Source organism: Ovis canadensis, chromosome 24, assembly GCF_042477335.2.
Source record: "Ovis canadensis isolate MfBH-ARS-UI-01 breed Bighorn chromosome 24, ARS-UI_OviCan_v2, whole genome shotgun sequence".
Lineage (NCBI taxonomy): Eukaryota > Metazoa > Chordata > Mammalia > Artiodactyla > Bovidae > Ovis > Ovis canadensis.
In genome coordinates, this window is record NC_091268.1 from 41,894,710 (window position 1) to 41,912,049 (window position 17,340).

The 17,340-nt window shown below is 44.6% G+C and overlaps 2 protein-coding genes across 6 annotated transcripts in view; one reads left to right on the top strand and one right to left on the bottom strand.

The window, feature by feature from the left end:
* Positions 1-962, bottom strand: part of SEPHS2 (selenophosphate synthetase 2) — a 46,968-nt gene extending 46,006 nt beyond the window's left edge. For 2 of the 3 annotated variants that reach the window (XR_011252789.1, XM_069570891.1), the window contains exon 1: positions 636-936. The gene's annotated coding sequence lies outside the window, so the exon portion shown is untranslated. Of the gene's footprint in view, positions 1-635 lie in introns of all 3 variants that reach the window. The other variant, XM_069570890.1, reaches the window with a different exon arrangement.
* A 2,745-nt stretch (positions 963-3,707) lies between these two features.
* The window catches only part of ITGAL (integrin subunit alpha L), a 43,145-nt gene continuing 29,512 nt past the window's right edge, over positions 3,708-17,340 (top strand). For all 3 annotated transcript variants that reach the window (XM_069570896.1, XM_069570897.1, XM_070289480.1), the window contains exons 1-9: positions 3,708-4,157; positions 5,519-5,621; positions 6,349-6,440; positions 6,543-6,610; positions 9,964-10,081; positions 10,206-10,336; positions 11,072-11,217; positions 13,297-13,429; positions 13,589-13,739. In XM_069570896.1, coding sequence (XP_069426997.1) covers positions 4,103-4,157; positions 5,519-5,621; positions 6,349-6,440; positions 6,543-6,610; positions 9,964-10,081; positions 10,206-10,336; positions 11,072-11,217; positions 13,297-13,429; positions 13,589-13,739 — 997 coding nt within the window. In that variant the 5' untranslated portion in view covers positions 3,708-4,102. The remainder of the gene's footprint in view (positions 4,158-5,518; positions 5,622-6,348; positions 6,441-6,542; positions 6,611-9,963; positions 10,082-10,205; positions 10,337-11,071; positions 11,218-13,296; positions 13,430-13,588; positions 13,740-17,340) is intronic.

Genomic DNA, 17,340 nt, shown 5'->3' on the forward strand with positions numbered 1-17,340 from the left:
ATTCTGGGTTAGATGTTCTGTGGGTCTCCCTGGTGGCTGAGTGGTAGAGAATCCACCTGCCAATGCAGGAGACATAGGTTCCATCCCTGGGTTGGGAAGATCCCCTGGAGGAGGGCATGGCAACCCACTCCAGTATTCTTGCCTAGAGAATCCCATGGACAGAGGAGCCTGGTGAACTATAATTCATGGGGTTGCAAAGAGTCAGTCGGACATGACAGAGCAAGTAAACAACAACAGATGCTCTGTGGTGAGAGGAGAATTACAATTTTTCCAGACAGATAAAATCCGTATGCATTTAACTACTAGAATAATTTTTTGTCACGAAGAATGTACAACTCCAAATGGTTTTGTTGTTTTTTAGCTGCTAAGTCGTGTCCAACTCTTTGCGACCCCATGAACTATAGCACGTCAGACTTCCCTGTCTTCTACTTTCTCCTGGAGTTTGCTTAAACTTATGTTCATTGAGTCAGTGATGCCTATGGTTATTCTAGAGATTTTATTCTGTTACTTTATATACTTCTATGATGTTTGAATTTTAAAATGTGCATTCTTTTTGTAGTTAAAAAACAGAAGAATTTGGTTAGCTGTAAATTGGAACTGCTGTACAGAGAATTAACGAAATCAGTCTGACTTACCTGATTTTAACTGAATTTGAAAAAGACTATTTAACATCATCTCATTATCAAGAGCTAGCTTGTCGCATTGTAACTGCTTGGCAGTAGATTACCGGTAATCTGCTTGCAAAAGCTTTCCCCAGGAGACTTCCCTGGTTATGACTGGGACTCCATGCTTCCAATACAGAGGGTGCAGGTTTGATCCCACTTCTTATGGTGCAGCCAAAAAAAAAAAAAGCCTTCCTCAAGGCAATAATACTAAAAGTGATCTTACTGGTTGAGCAGGATCTCCTCGCAATAGGAAGATAATCTGAAGTGTATCAGCATTGCCTTCCCATAAACAAGTATGCTTCCTCTTTTCTGTTGTGTTTTTAATTTTTTTTAAAAAATTACCCAAGTTGGGGTTTCCCTAGTGGCTCAGTGGTAAAGCATCCACCTGCCAATGCAAGAGACACGGGTTTGATCCCCTATCTGGGAGCATCCTACATGCCTTGGAGGAACTCAGCCCGTGCGCCACAACTATTGAGTTTGTTCTCTAGAGCCCACAAGCCACAACTACTGAACTACGTGGCCTAGAGCCCGTGCTCCGCAACAGCTCCGCAACAAGAGAAGCTGCTGTAATGAGAAGCCCAAGCCACAACTAGAGAGTAGCTCCCTCTCACCACAACTAGAGAAAAGCCCTCACAGCGACGAAGACCCAGTGCAGCCAAAAATAAATGAGTAAATAAAATTGAAGCTACCCAAGTTTGACATCTTTGTTGTTAAAAAAAAAATTTTTTTTCCAGAAATATGTAATCTATATTCTGCTGAGGTAGCCACTGTTTGGAGTTTGGTTGTGTCCTTTCAGATTATTATTTTTTCTACACACTCATGATTTCAACTTCCATTTTCCCCTCTTCCTTTGTTTTTTAAATATAAATCACACGCCATTCATCGGTTTCATGTATTTACAAAGTTGTGCAACCATCGCCATTAATTTCAGAACATTTCCTCACTCTAAAAATATCTCTATACCCAATAGCAGTCACTCCCTTTCTCCAGTTCCTGATCCTGGCAACCACCAATCTATTTTCTGTCCCTAGAGATTTGCCTGTTCTGGAGATTTCACCTCAGTGCAATTATACGGTCTGCCTGGAATGCGGGAGACCCAGGTTCAATCCCTGACTCAGGAAGATCGCCTGGAGAAGGAAATGGCAACCCACTCCAGGACTCTTGCCTGGAGAATCCCATGGAGGGAGGAGTGTGGTAGGCTACAGTCCATGGGGTCACAAAGAGTCGGACACGACTGAGCGACTTCACTTTCACTTTCTTTCACGTAGCATGATTTTCAAGGCTTGTCCATGTTGAAGCATGTACTAATATTTCATCCTTCTAAAAATATTTGTTTTTTAAGCTCAACAATTTGTATTTACTTATTTATTTAGCTGCCTTGGGTCTTAGCTCTGGCATCGGGGATCTTTTGTTGTTGTTGCAGCGCATGGACTATCCAGCTGTGGCTTGCAGGCTCCAGAGCTTGCAGGCTCAGTAGCTGTGGCTTGGATTTAGTTGCTCTGAGGCCTGTGGGATCTTAGTCCCCAGACCAGGAATTGAACTTGGGTCCCTTGCATTGCAAGGAGGATTCTTAATCACTGGACCTCAAGGGAAGTCCCTGATTTTTTAAAATTTATTTTTTCTTATTCACTAATTTTTTTTACCCACACTGCACTACATATACGATCCTCGTTCCCCAACCAGGGATCAAACCCAAGCCCCTTACAGTGGATGCACAGAATGTCAAGCACTGGACCACCAGGGAGGTGCCAACTTCATTCTTTTAAAAAAAAAAAATTTCTTTTAACACCCAAAACACTTTGTATTGGGGTATAGATGATTAACAATGTTGCGATAGTTTCAGGTGAACAGCAAAGGGTCTCAGCCATACATATACATTTATCCATTCTCTACCAAACGCTCTCCCATCCAGGCTGGCACATAACACTGAGCAGGATTCCATGTGCTATACAACGGGTCTTTGTTGGTTATCCATTTCAAAGACAGCAGTGTGTTCTTGACCCTTCCGAAGTCCTTAACTATCCCTTCCCCCTGGGGCAACCATGAGTTCGTTTTCTGAGTCTGTGAGTCTCTTTCTGTTTTGTAAGTTTATTTGTGTCGTTTCTTTTTAGAGTCCACATGTAGGGGATGTCATATCATTCTTTTTTTTATAACTGACTAATATTCCATTGTATGAATAGACCACATTTTGCTTACCCATTCATCAGTTGGTAGACGTTTGCATTGTTGCCAATTTTGGGTTAATACGAATAATGCTGATTTGAGCACTCTTGTATAAGTTTTTTTGTAAACACATGTTTTCAGTTCTTTTGGATCTAGACCGAAACTGTGTTTAACTTTTCTGAGGGACTGTCAAACTGTTTTTCACAGTAGTTTAAATTCCCACTGGTAAAGCAAAAGGGTTCCAGTGTCTCCACATTCTCACGAACCCTTAGTTCTTTTCTTTCTTTCATTTTCAGTCTAGCCATCCTCGTGGGTGTGAAGTGGTATCTTTTAGTGTTGATTTGCATTTCTCTAGTGACTAATAATATTGAACATTTTCATGTGCTCAGTGGCCATTTTATATACTGTCTTTGGAGAAACATCTTTGCCCACTTGAAAAACTGGGTTGTCTTTTTATCACTGAGCTACAAGAGTTCTTCATATATTGTTTCGTTTTTTCCTTTTTTGGCCACACCTCACGGCCTGTGGGATCTTAGTCCCCAGAACAAGAATTAAATCCACTCCCTCTGCAGGAGAAGCTTGGAATCCTAGTCACTGAACGCCTGGGAAATCTCACCAGAGTTCTTTATATATTCTGGATACAAGTCCTGTACCAGATGATTTACAAATCATATATCTTCCATTCTGTGGAAATTACTTTTTTGTTGTTATTTTTTAGACTCAAAATGAATGATTAAATACACTGTTCTGTAACTTGCTTTTTTTCTTTTCTTCAACAGTGAGTATATTACGGGCATCTTTCAATGTCAAGGGAAAGCTATTTCATCCTTTTCCCCCCACCCCCATCTTATTTTTTTCTTTCCTTCCTTTTTTGTGGCTACATAGCATTCCGTGACGGTTGTACCACAGTTCATCTGACCAGTCTTCCCCTGAGCGTTAATGAATCCTAAGTTCTTATGTTGGTGAAGGACTGAGACACTGCAGCTGTTGGGCAGCACGACTGTGCTGTCTTCCCCAGGATAATATAAAAATGCAAGAGGCACAGGAAGTGTCTAACCTGCTGAACACTTCCTCTCCAAACCCCATGCATGCGGTTTCACAACCTCCCTAGGCACAACCTCTCTCCCCCGGATTCTGTCACCAGCCTGGTGCCTCTGTGAGAAAGTTCCACTGCAAGACGCCCTGGGGATTTATCATTTCCCTCTTTCACCCATTCCGGTCGCCAGTAAATCCCAAGAGCCCTCTGGGGTGGCTCCCTCCAGCCGGCCTGAAAGATGAATTCCTGCACCATCGTGATGAGGTTCCTGCTGTCTGGGCCTTTTGTCTTTGGTAGGCAAGGGAGATGGGGAGGGGAAGGGGCATGTCTCTGTGCTGAGGGAAACAGCAGGTCTTTGTAGAACTTAGAACGGAGTAAATGAGAAGCTGATTTAAGTGTGGCATGGGCCATAGGCAATGCGGGGGGCTGGGGAATCCTGGAGAGAGGGGAAGGAAAACAAAGAAAGTCAGACAAACAAACAAACTACAGGCAGGATCTGAAGGTCTTTTTAGGCAAAAGAGGGAGAAAAAGGTCACAGCAGTGAGAGATGGGGGAGGGGGCCCTGAAAAAGGGGATGTGCCTGCGTGCTAAGTCGCTTCAATTGTGTCCAACTTTATGTGAACCTTGGAGAAGGAAATGGCAACCCACTCCAGTACTCTTGCCTGGAAAATACCATGGACAGAGGAGACTGGTAGGTTACAGCCCATGGGGTCACAGAGTCAGACGCAACTTCTTAGAGACTTCACTTTTGCACGTTTGTGCGACCCTATGGACTGTAGCCCACCAGGCTCCTCTGTCCATGGGATTCTCCAGGCAAGAACACTGGGCGGGGGGGGGGCGGGGGGGGGGTGCCATGCTTTCTGGGGGGAATGGTTAATGTGCACATAGATCTGGCCTAGGATCTGGTTCTATGCATGGTTCTACCTCTCATTGTCATCTTGGACAAGTCCCTTCTGGGGCTCAGTTTCTTCATCTGAATAAACGAGGCCTGCATCTCTGACACCTTAAGTTGTATGAAATAAGCCCAAGACCTGTAAGGAAAGCAGGGCTGAAAAAAGACAGTTTGGGGCCTTTCAGATGACACCAAGGATCACTGAGGTTGGGGAGGTGATAGGGGAATTTGAGATCTAATGGTTATGGCAGAGACTGGTGCATGGGGGTGGGGGAAGTTAGGGAGTGTTACCTGAGCAAGGAGGCAGCCTCACAGAGTCAGGGGATCTCCAACTTTCACAGGGAGGAAGCCTGAGGCTAATGATCTGAGTTTTCAGGGCGACTGGGCCCCATGTCCCAGGGAGAAGCGGGTGTGTGAGGAGCTGCGAACCCTTGCGGCATTCCCATCACCACAGGTGGCCCCTTCAGATTGCTCCTCCCTTAGGCGCCACCATCTTCTCATCCTTCCTTTGCTGAGAGGCCAGTCAGAAGTTGTGCGCCCTTTAGAGCTCTGGGTAGTAGGAATCGCGGCTTCCATATGCCCTGCAGTCCAGACCCCCAGGAGAGGTTGGAGGTCCTGCAGCTTCTGGTCCTGCCCCAGGTGTGGGTGGCTTGACCACACTAAGAGCTGTGGTTGGCAGCCAATCAGCGCCTGCCGCTGTGGGGGCTTGTGAGGTAAGGAGGAGCCCCTGGTCGGAAGTGGCTGACCCGCTTTTTGTCTCAGCCCCAGCCTGGAGCTACAACCTGGATGTGCGACACGTGCAAAGCTTCTCCTTCCCACTTGCCGGGAGGCATTTTGGGTACCGTGTTCTGCAGGTGGGAAACAGGTGAGCTGTTGCTGCAGGCCCTCTCTGCCCTGGCCAGGACCTTTCTGTTTCGAGGAGTCTGTGGTGGGATCCAAGCAAGGCCATCTGATAGTAGGATGAGAACTATCCATCGTTAAAGGGCCCCAGAACTTCCCTGGTGGTCCAGTGATTAGGACCCCAGGCCTCCACTTCAGGGGCAGAGTTCAATCCCTGGTTGGGGAACTAAGATCCCACATTGCGGTGTGAAAAAAAAAAAAAAGAAAAAAAAGCCCTATAAGTGCCTAATAGAAGGGGATACATATGACAACCCCTAAAACGCTTAGCCACACTTTCTCAATTCCAGACTCTCCCAAACTAGACAGTGAACTCCTTCAAGGCAGAGATTTTGTTTCTCTCTCAAATCCCCTCTCCATCCCTAGTACATAGCACATAGCAGGTAAGCCATATGTGACTTTTGAATTGATTGCTGATTGAATGAAACCACAGTGTCACATTCTGGCAGATCATTCTCTCGGCCTGTTTTTCTGTACTGTCAATGGGAAAGATCCTTAACTTTCTAGAATTCTGGCATATTGGATTATTTTTCTGGGATCCAATAAGGAAGAGATGGGAGCTTAGCATCCACCCGGATAGGGAGTGGCTGAATTGCTTCCAGAAACCTTTTGGGAGATCTGAACCCCCTTAATAGGTCAGAGTGGTTGGGCAAAGACCTGGGCAACTCCATCTCACAGGTGGAATTTCTCATCAGGGTTGTTGTGGGAGCTCCAAATGAAGGGAACAGGATGGGAAACCTGTATCAGTGCCAGCCAGAAACTGGAGACTGCCTGCCAGTCACACTGAGTGAGTAACTGGTTTGGGAGGAATGTGCTCAGGAAGTCGAGGCTGGCCCCATCACACCTGGGTTGCCTAAGTTTCTCCAGGTGAATCTTCTGGTGCCCACAGGTTCCAGCTATACCTCCAAGTACTTGGGAATGACCTTGGCAACAGACCCCACAAGTGGCAACCTTTTGGTAAGATTTTTGTATAGTGTGATATCAGTACCTATGAAGCTTTTGCTAGGAAAGGGAGACAAAAGAAAGAAAAAAGTGAATTAAAGATCCTATACAGATGAATGAAGAAAATGTGGTACATATATACAGTGGAATATTGCTGTTGTTTAGTCTCTAAGTCGTGTCTAACTCTTTGCGACGCCATGGACTGTAGCCCACCAGGCTTCTCTGTTTATGGGATTCTCCAGGCAAGAATACTGGAGTGGGTTGCCGTTTCTTCTTCCAGGGGATCTTCCTGATCCAGGGACCAAACCCAAGTCTCCTGCATTGCAGGTGGATTCTTTACCATTGAGCCACTGGGGAAACCACACAATGAAGTATTTCTTAGCCATAAGAAGGAATGAAATTGGGTCATTTGTAGAGATGTGGATGGACCTAGAGTCTGCATGCAGAGTGAAGTAAATCAGAAAGAGAAAAACAAATATCATATATTAACACATGTATGTGGAATCTAGAGAAGTGATATAAATGAACCCATTTGCGGGTCAGAAATAGAGACGCAGACGGAGAGAACGGATGTGCGGACACAGTTGGAAAGGGGAGGGTGGGACAAATTGGGAGATTAGAATGGACACATATACACTGTCATGTGTAAAATAGATAGCTAATGGGTAGCTTTTGCATAGCACAGGGAGTTAAACTCAGTGCTCTGTGATGACCTCGAGGGGCGAGATGAGGGGACTGGGAGGGAGGGCCAAGGGCCCAAGTGGGAAGTCCAAGAGGTCCATGTATACGTATAGCTGGCGCTATACGTACACTTCGTTGTACAGCATACATTAACATAACATTGTAAAGCAAATATACTCCATTTTTTAAAAAAGATCCTATGGAAGATTAAAGGCACCAGAGAGATTTGGATTCAGTTAGCATTTATTGAGACCCAACTATCAGCTCTTTTTAAGACCTTAGCTACCTCAGTTGTTGTTTTTTTTCCCAAATGTGAAATATCTGTGACCATTCATACACAAGATGACTTATGGTGGTATACGACTTTAACATTTTAATAGTTATACATTGATTTAATGGTTTATTAGAAAAAAATATACAAGTCCCTCAAATTCATGATTTCTTGGATTGCATTGCTTATGAGGCTAAAGTTTTAAAAAGTAAATTTTTTTTTTTTTTAGACAAAGCAAAAACCCAAGAGGTAATGCAAAATGGGACTGGAAGTAGGTCCAGGAGAAGGAAGCAAAATAACTTACAGCATAAATAAGTTAAAAATGAACCAGTTATTACTGAACCAAGAGACTCACAATACATTTCTATCCATTGCACATAGCTGCTTTGTCATCAGAAACAAGAGTTTCAGAACTGGCCAGGGAGGGGAGTGCGGGGCCAGCAAAATTGCTACATTGTATTCACAATTGGGTTCAGAGGCTGTACAGGGAGGAGAAGCCCCCTATCCCTTTTCTTACCCCTTTGGTCCGTTAAGACCATGAGACCCGATGCCCAGAGTTGATTTTAAGCCACAAAGTCCTGGATTTGTTTTTTTTTTTTCTTTTTAATTCTGTTGAAGTCTAGTTGATTTACAATGTTGTGTTAATTTGTGCCGTACAACATAGTGACTCAGTTATACATATGTTTTTTCATATTCTTTTCCATTATGGCTTATGACAAGATATTGGATATTGTTCCCTGTGTTATACAGTAGGACCTTGCTGTTTATCCTATGTATAACATACATTATATAGGATAACTATATATAATAGTTTGCATTTGCTAATCTCTAACTCCCAATCCTTTCCTCCCCTATCCCTTCTCTCCCAACAATGTCCTATTATATAACACAAGGAACTATATTCAATATCTTGTCATAAGCCATAATGGAAAAGAATATGAAAAAGAATGTACATATATATATGTGTAACTAAATCACTTTGCTGTACTCTAGAAACTAACACAACATTGTAAATCAACTGTACTTCAATGTTTTAAAAAAATAAATCTTAATTAAATGAAATATTAAATAAATAATAGTATGTGTGATATGCCCATATGGCAGAAATTGTGAATTCCTACACAAATGCCTAAAGCTTGAGAAACCCTGCGTGATCTCTTCTAATCCTTAGGACAGAGGTGAGATAGGGATCAGTATACACATTTTACACAGGAAGAAACAGGACCCAAGGGGTTAAAAGCCTTTGTCAAGATCACACAGTTTTAAGGAGGTAGAGTCAGGATTTGAATCAGATTGCTATCTGAGACAAGTCCATTGTTCTTCCCAATTCATCTCAGCAGTATCCTGACCCAGGTGTATGAGAGACAGAAGGTTAAGTGAGTGAAATAAAGGGTTGGCTGAAAAGTTCCTTTGGGTTCAGTATGGAAAAACCCAAACAAACATTTTGGCCAACCCAATATTTATCCAGTATTAACTTGGAGTTTGGTTACTTAGCTATGATTACACACCAGGCACCGTACTGGGTTCTGATGGGGGAAAGGGGAATGAGATACAGAGACGACTATGACATGATCCAGACCTTTCAAAATTACAGTCTGGCAGGAAAGATAGTCATCAAAAAGGAAGCAGCATTGAAGATTCTAGGAATAGTCATTTGATTTGGTGTAAACGCAGAATGTGTCATTGGGAATAGAAGCAGATGGGCCTGGAAATGTACAATAGTGCCCACTGTAAACAATATGAATGCCAAACTAACGAGTTTAGATTTCATCCTGGAGGCAGCGAGCATCCATTGGGGTATAGCATTGATAGTGAGGATGAAGAGACTGATACAAAAGACCTGGAGGCTGAATTACCTTGCCTTGGTAACCAGTTGGTTATAAGGAATGAGAGTCGAGGGATAACGATGCTAAAAGGCAATGTAGACTTGGTATTTCTGTTTGATGGCTCAAGGAGCTTGCAGCAAGATGAATTTCAGAAAATTATGGACTTCATGAAGGATGTGGTGAAGGTTTTTGTTCTTGGCTGATGATGCACAAAAGACACACAGCAAGAGGAAGCCCCAACCCGTTTCATTTTTTAATAATTTAATTATTATTTTTTTTTTTTCTGGGCTGAGTCTTCATTGCTGAGTGGGCTACTCTCCAGTTGTAGTATATAGGCTTTTCATTGCAGCACCTTTTCTTGTTGCAGAGTACAGGCTCTACAACACATGGCCTTCAGTAGTTTCGGCTTCTGGGCTCTAGAACAAAGGCTCAGTTGTTGTGGCACATGGCTTAGTTACTCTGAGGCATGTGAGGTCTCCCGGGATCAGGGATCGAACCCATGTCTCCTGCATTGGTTAGCAGATTCTTTACCACATGGAGCCACCAGGGAAGCCCGCCTCAACCTTTTTGAAACTCTTTGCTTCCTTCAGGCCTGTGATCCTGGGCTGTCTCGAACATGTGACCAGAACATCTATCTAAGTGGTCTCTGTTACCTCATCCACGAGAATCTGAGGGGTCCCGTGCTACAAGGGTACCCTGGTTATCAGGGTAAGGAGTGGGGGGCCCAGTGGGGAGCAATACCTCCAAGTGGTTGCCCTTTCATGGGAACAAGCATGGGGAGGCCAACCCCTGGAGACCCTTTACCAAGTCCCTCCGTGTCTGACCTCTGTAGAATGTATAAAGGGCAACGTAGACTTGGTATTTCTGTTTGATGGCTCAATGAGCTTGCAGCAAGATGAATTTGAGAAAATTGTGGACTTCATGAAGGATGTGATGAAGAAACTCAGCAACTCTTCCTACCAGGTAAATATAGTAGTTAGGATTCCTGGCGGTAGGCAATAGCTACCTAAAGGCATAAAGGGAAATTCCAGTACTAATACAATGTGTCTCTATAACCTAAGGGCATGACTATTACTGGACTTTTGCTTCCAGAATTCTCCCTAATTCGTATTTCTGTTTCTTTTTGCCTCTTGCTTCCCTCTTCTCTTTCTTTCCGTTTCTCTCTGCAGACTGGCTCTCAGCTTCTTTAGATCACATGGGCTGGTAGAAAGTGCCCAAGTTCACATGTTCAAGTTGCAGGAGGGCTGTTGGGTTTTTTAAATTTTTTTAATCATCTTCTCAAGCAACCCCTCCCTCTGTAAATTCCAGTTTCACACAGGGAAGATTTTGACTGGCCTCACCTCAGTCCAGTGGCCAACTTCGGCCCAGCCAGTTGTACCCAATTTAGCAGGGTCATATTCATACTCAGCAGAAATATGGCTGCTAGGAACCATCTCCTGTTGGTGAGGTGGGCAAACCCAGAGAACCAGAGCCCAGCAGACAGCATTCTATAAGGGATTTGAAATGTATTTATTTCTGTGTTTGTTTATATACGACCTCATTCCTTCTTCTTCTTTTATACAGCCTCATTTTCAAAAGAATGATTTGAGGCAAGAATGTGGAGTTGGGTTGCCCAGGTCTTGGATAAGAAGTTGAGATTGGAGCAGACAAGTGGGAAGGGCTGTGTAAAGAGCTTCATGTCTTCCTTCTTTTTTCTAGTTTGCGGCTGTTCAGTTTTCTACAGATTTCAAAACAGAATTTACTTTCTTGGATTACAATAGACAGAAGGACCCTGACGCTCTGTTGGCTGGAGTCAAACACATGCGTTTGTTGACCAACACCTTTGGTGCCATCAACTATGTTGCGTGAGTTCCCTTTTGTGAAAGATCCCATCCATCGGTTGTCCTGGGTATTACTAGCTTCTTCAGGTTGCAAGGTGTAGGAACTCAACAGGTAGATCTAGCAAGGGACAGGTTATTGTAAGAATTCAAGGGGAGCTATTTTAGTTCAGGTCCTTTCATTGATTTATTTTTAGTTGAATGATAATTGTTTCACAATGTCATGTTGGTTCCTGCCATACAGCAACGTGAATCAGCCATAAGTATACATATGTCCCTCCCTCTTGAATCTCACTCCCACCCTCCACCTCATCCCACCTCTCTAGGTCCTCACAGAGCAATGGGCTGAGCTCCCTGAGTTATACAGCAACTTCCTAGTAGCCATTTTTTTTTAACATATAGTAATGTATATGTTTCAATGTCACTCTCACAACCTTTTTTAAAAAAAATATTTATTTATTTTAGGCTGTGTCACGTCTCAGTTTCTGCATGTAGGATCTAGTTCCCTGACCAGGGATCAAACCTGGGCCCCCTGCACTGGGAGCCTAGAGTATAGGCCACCTGACCACCAGGGAAGTCTCTCATTGGTGATTTTGGACAGAGGAGTGATAATCTGACTTATGTTTTTAAAAGGATCCCTCCAGCTGCAGAGTTGTGATCAGACTGTGGGAAGGGCAAGGGTGGAAGCAGGGAGGCCAGTTTGCAGGCTATTGAACAATCTAGAAGAGAGACGACGGTGGCTTAAGCCAGGGTGGGAATCCTTGAACAGGATCCATGATAAACTGTGTTCAGGTGGATGGAAGCTAGGGAAACAGTTGCATCCGAGATAGAACCAGAGATATTGGCAGCAAGTGGTTTTGACCCGGCCCACCCATCAGATTCTTCTGTCCTTGGCAGCTTCCGAGTGTTAATAGCTCTCCCATTCTCCCCTCGTTATCTCTTCACCTCACACTGTGGCCTCTCCAGGTGACTTTCAGCTTCTGTGCCCAAAGCAGATCATGCCCTAAGTCAGCGATGGTGGGATGGCCACTCTTGGATAAATTGTCCATCTTTGGTTAGCTGCAGAGAAGGCAATGGCACCCCACTCCAGTACTCCTGCCTGGAAAATCCCATGGACAGAGGAGCCTGGTGGGTTGCAGTCCATGGGGTCGCTGAGGGTCGGACACAACTGAGCGACTTCACTTTCACTTTTCACTGTCATGCATTGGAGAAGGAAATGGCAACCCACTCCAGTTGTTCTTGCCAGGAGAATCCCAGGGATGGGGGAGCCTGGTGGGCTGCCGTCTATGGGGTCACACAGAGTCGGACACGACTGAAGTGACTTAGCAGCAGCAGTTGGTTAGCTGTGGGGTGAGGAGAGAAGGATGGTTCAGATAGAGTGGCTGTCCCAGGGGAAGTGGTGGGCAGCCCGTCTTGCTTCAGAAGGAGGCTGTGGGCTCCTGGAATTTGCAGCCTGGACCTGTCCAGAATTTAGCCCTCCCCTCTTTCTCTTCTGTCACATGACTGAGCACCTACTCGAGTCAGAACCCAGAGATACAGCAGCAAATCAAACATGGCTCTTTCCTCGGGGAGCTCATGATTTGTGGGGGAAAATTGATGTGAAAACAAGCCTCTTTGATTCCCTAGGAAACTTGCCATTGCAGAGATGTACAGGCAGCCTGGAGATGATTGGGGAGGCAGAGGTGGTGTTGAATGAGCTTTCTCTAGAAGAGTGCCTTTCCAGTTCTCTTTGGCTATGGAACCCATCCTTCCCCTGGAATCTCACCTAGATCACCAGCATATCTAACTGATTGAAGGGTAGTTGCCATATGGTTGAAATGGAGAGTAGGAAGCCCAGAGTCTCCCCTCACTGCCCACGGTCTCTGGGACAACCTCGTGGCTACCTAGAATTCTGTTGAAGACCACTGGTCCAGAAGGAGAGATATGGCGATCTGGGCTGAGGAAGGAGGCTCAGAAGAGAGCTTTTGAGGGCTGGAAATAGCTGCCTGGTAATTGTGAAGAGGGGTTTGTCATCATTAGCAGGGCAGTGACTTAATAAGCATGGTGAGGCAGAGCTTCAGAGGATCTGGCAGGGAGTCTCTTACATCCCCCTCTTCCTGGATACAGGAAAGAAGTGTTCCGGCAAGAGCTGGGAGCCCGCCCAGATGCCACCAAAGTGCTTATCATCATCACTGATGGGGAAGCCACCGACGAACAGAACATTGATGCGGCCAAAGACATCATCCGCTACATCATTGGGGTACAGGCCCCAGGTCCCTGCTACTTCTTAGGACCCGTCTTCCCTCTCCTATTCTTGAACCCCACTCCCTTTCTCCCCGGGGCCAGGGTCTTGTGAAAATAGTAGAAAATTGTTCTGCAAGTTTGGAGATGCCAGCTCTTCACTCTTCATTTCTTCCAGATTGGAAAGAACTTTAAGACCAAAGAAAGTCAGGAGGCGCTCCATCAGTTTGCCTCCAAACCCGTGGAGGAGTTTGTAAAGATCCTGGACACATTTGAGAAGCTGAAAGACCTATTCACCGAGCTGCAGAAAAAGATCTATGTCATTGAGGGTGAGTGGCAGGCCCTGGGAGAGAGGTTTTGGGGGTGTATAAAGAACCTCACCTAGGACGTTAGATTTGAGGCATGCGGAATAATAATCACGAGCGCTTACAAAGCATGTGTCACTGTGCTAAGAGTTCTCTGGATAAAAGACCTCAGGTAGGAACTTAGGGGAGGGTGATATAGGAGCAGCCTCTATTTTCCTCTGAAGTTCTGTCTTCCTCTTGAAGCTCGGCCTGGTCCAGGACGGGGCTCCAAGCTGACCTATGTCTTATTGGTGTCAGCTGTGTTCTGTAGAATGACTATAATTGTTTCCATAACTCAGCTCCCTCGTTGTCATTTAACCTGGGCTTTAAATTATTTGAGAGCAAGCAGGGAGGGGCTGAGTGCAAGGAGCCCATAGGCCCTCTTTCTTGCCCCAGAATAAGAGAAGTTTGGTTGTAGTTGTCAGACAGGAGAGTATTTCCCCAAGTAGCCTAGTCTGCTGAAAGGTACGTGATTCCCTCAGGAAGCCCCTTCACTTAGGACACAGCCTTGGTGTTCACATCATGTGAAGAGGCAATGTGTTATATATAATGGGACCAAGCAGAATTAACTCTGCCTGTGTTGTGTGACCTCAGGCAGGTCACGTTCCCTCTCTGAGGCTCGTTGCTCTGTCAAACAGGAATCGTAATAGCTGTCTCAGAAGGTGGTAAGGTTTAACCACTGTATTCATTTCCTAGGGCTACTGTAACAAAGTACCAAATATGAGGGGGCTTAAAGCAAGAGAAATGGGTTGTCTTACAGTTCTGGAGCCTAGAAATCAATACTCAAAAGCTTGACAGGGCCATGCTCCTTGGGATGGTTTTGGAGAGAATCCTTCCCTGCCTCTTTCTTTAAAAAAAAAAAAAAAGTGAATAATTAATTAATTTGGCTGTGCTGGATCTTAGTTGAGGCACACAGTATCTCTGATCTTCATCGGGGCACACAGGATCTTTTGTTGCAACATGTGGCATCTAGTCCCCTGACTCAGTCCCCTTGCATTGGGAGGGTGGAGTCTTAGCCACTGGACCATCAGGGAAGTCCCTCCCACCTCTTCTAACTTCAGCGTTTGCTAACATTCCTTGGCATTCCTTGTCTTGTAGCTACATCATTTTGGTTGCCTGGCTGTCTTTTCCCTGTGTGTCTGCCATTATCTTTTCTGTGTGTCTGTCCTTCTGTGTCCAAATTGCCCCTTTAATAAGGACACCAGTCATATTGGATCAGGGCCCACTCTAATGACCTCGTTTAAACACATCATAAGCTAATGCCTGTGGCTGGCAATTTGTTATATAAGGGAATATTGAAACACTCTTATCAATAACATCCGAGTAACAAAAGACGTATAACCATGACTCTGGTCAGTAAGTTGTTAACTTGATTACCTCTGTAAAGACCCTGTTTTCAAATATGGTCACGTTCTAAGGTACAAGGGGTTAAGACTTCAGTATATTTTCTTTAAGGTACGCAGTTCAAGCCTTAATGACTGTTTAGAAAGTGCTTGGTAGTTTGTAGGCTCTAAGTGAGTCATAGCTCTTATCCTCTATCCTCCCAGCCCTTACTCATCCTTCAGATCACAGTTTAGATGTCATCCTCTCTGATACTTCCTTGTTGATCCCAAGTCTGGGATCCTGTGTGCTGCTTTAACCACTGTGTTTGTTTCCCATCACACCGCTAGGATATACATTGTATTAGAACTCCCTATTAGGATTTCCCTAGGGGGTCCAGTGCTTAAGACCCCAAGCTTCCACTGCAGGAGGCATAAGTTTGATGTCTGGTCAGGGAAGTTCAAGTTTGTTAATTCTAGCCGTGGAGTCATGAATATATTGAGGGCTTTCCTGATGGCTCAGTGGTAAAGAATCTGCTTGCCAATGCAGGAGACAGGTTTGATCCCTGGTCTGGGAAGATCCCACATACCACAGAGCAACTAAGCCCATGCACCACAATTATTGAACCAGTGCTCTAGAGCCTGGCAGCCACAACTACTGAAACCTAAGCACCCAAGAGCCCAAGCTTTGCAACAAGAGAAGCCACTGCAGTGAGAAGCATCACAACTAGAGAAAGCCTGCACAGCAATGAAGACCCAGCACAGCCGAAAATAAATAAATACATTAAAAAAAAAAAAAAGAATACATTGGAAAATCACTGGAGAAGGTACATCGATCATAATTCAATTAAAAAACAAACAAATAGGAACTTCCCTGGGGGTCCAGTGGCTTAAACTCTGTGCTTCCAATGCAGGGGGCCCAGGTTTAATAAGGGAATATGCTGCAGCTGGTGGCTCAGACGGTTAAGCGTCTGTCTACAATGCAGGAGACCCGGGTTCCATCCCTGGGTCGGGAAGATCCCCTGGAGAAAGAAATGGCAAGCCACTCAGTACTACTGCCTGGAAAATCCCATGGACAGAGGAGCCTGGTAGGCTACAGTCCATGGGGTCGCAAAGAGTCAGACACGACTGAGCGATTTCACTTCTTCATGCTGCAGCTGAGAGTTTGCATGCCATAGCTAACACCTGGTGTAGCCAAATAAATAAATAAAAATTTAAAACAAACAAAAACTTGGACTGAAAAAAATTGAAAAAGAGAAAGAACTCTCTATTAGATGTCTGTCTCCCACACTATACTGAGATGTCTATCTCGGTATGCATGGTGCCTGATTTTCCACCACTGTGTTCCTGGCACCAAGTATTTAGTGACTGTAAATATTTCTTCAGTGCATGAACACATCTTCATAATAATGGCTATGGTTCTTAAAAACTTACAGGTCACAGGCCCTTTATCTATATCACTGAATCCATTCTTAGTATCCTTGCCAGGCTGGTGGTAATTATTTTCATCTTACTGATTAATGCTGGCAGCAACTATGGAGCAGACACTGTGAATCCGACTCTCAGGGATAGTGTCAACATAGAACTCATGTTCAGGTTGAATAAAGAAAGATAAGGGGCTTTCCTGCTGGTCCAGTGGTTGAAAGTCCTCCTGCCAATGCAGGGGACATGTATGTGATCCCTCATCCAGTAGGATCCCACAGGGGCTGCACCCATGGAGTCCAAGCACTCTAGAGCCTGAGCTCTGTAACAGAAGAGGCCACTGTAATGAGAAGCCCATTTGTGGCAACTAGAGAAAGCCCTTAAGACCCAGCACAGCCAAAACCAAATAAATACAAAGAAAGATAGTAAGACAGGAAAACAGTGGAAACAGAGACTTTATTTTGGGGGCGCTCCAAAATCACTGCTGTTGGTAACTTCAGCCATGAAATTAAAAGACGCTTGCTCCTTGGAAGAAAAGCTGTGACCAAACTAGACAGCATATTAAAAAGCAGAGACATTACTTTGCCTACAAAGGTCTATGTAGTCAAAGCTATGGTTTTTGCAGTAGTCATGTATGGATGTGAGAGTTGGATATAAAGAAAGCTGAGTGCTGAAGAGTTGATGCTTTTGAACTGTGGTGTTAGAGAAGACTCTTGAGAGTCCCTTGGACTGCAAGAAGATCAAACAATTCCATCCTAAAGGAAATCAGTCCTGGATATTCATTGGAAGAACTAATGCTGAAGCTGAAACTCCAATACTTTGGCCACCTGATTTGAAGAACTGAC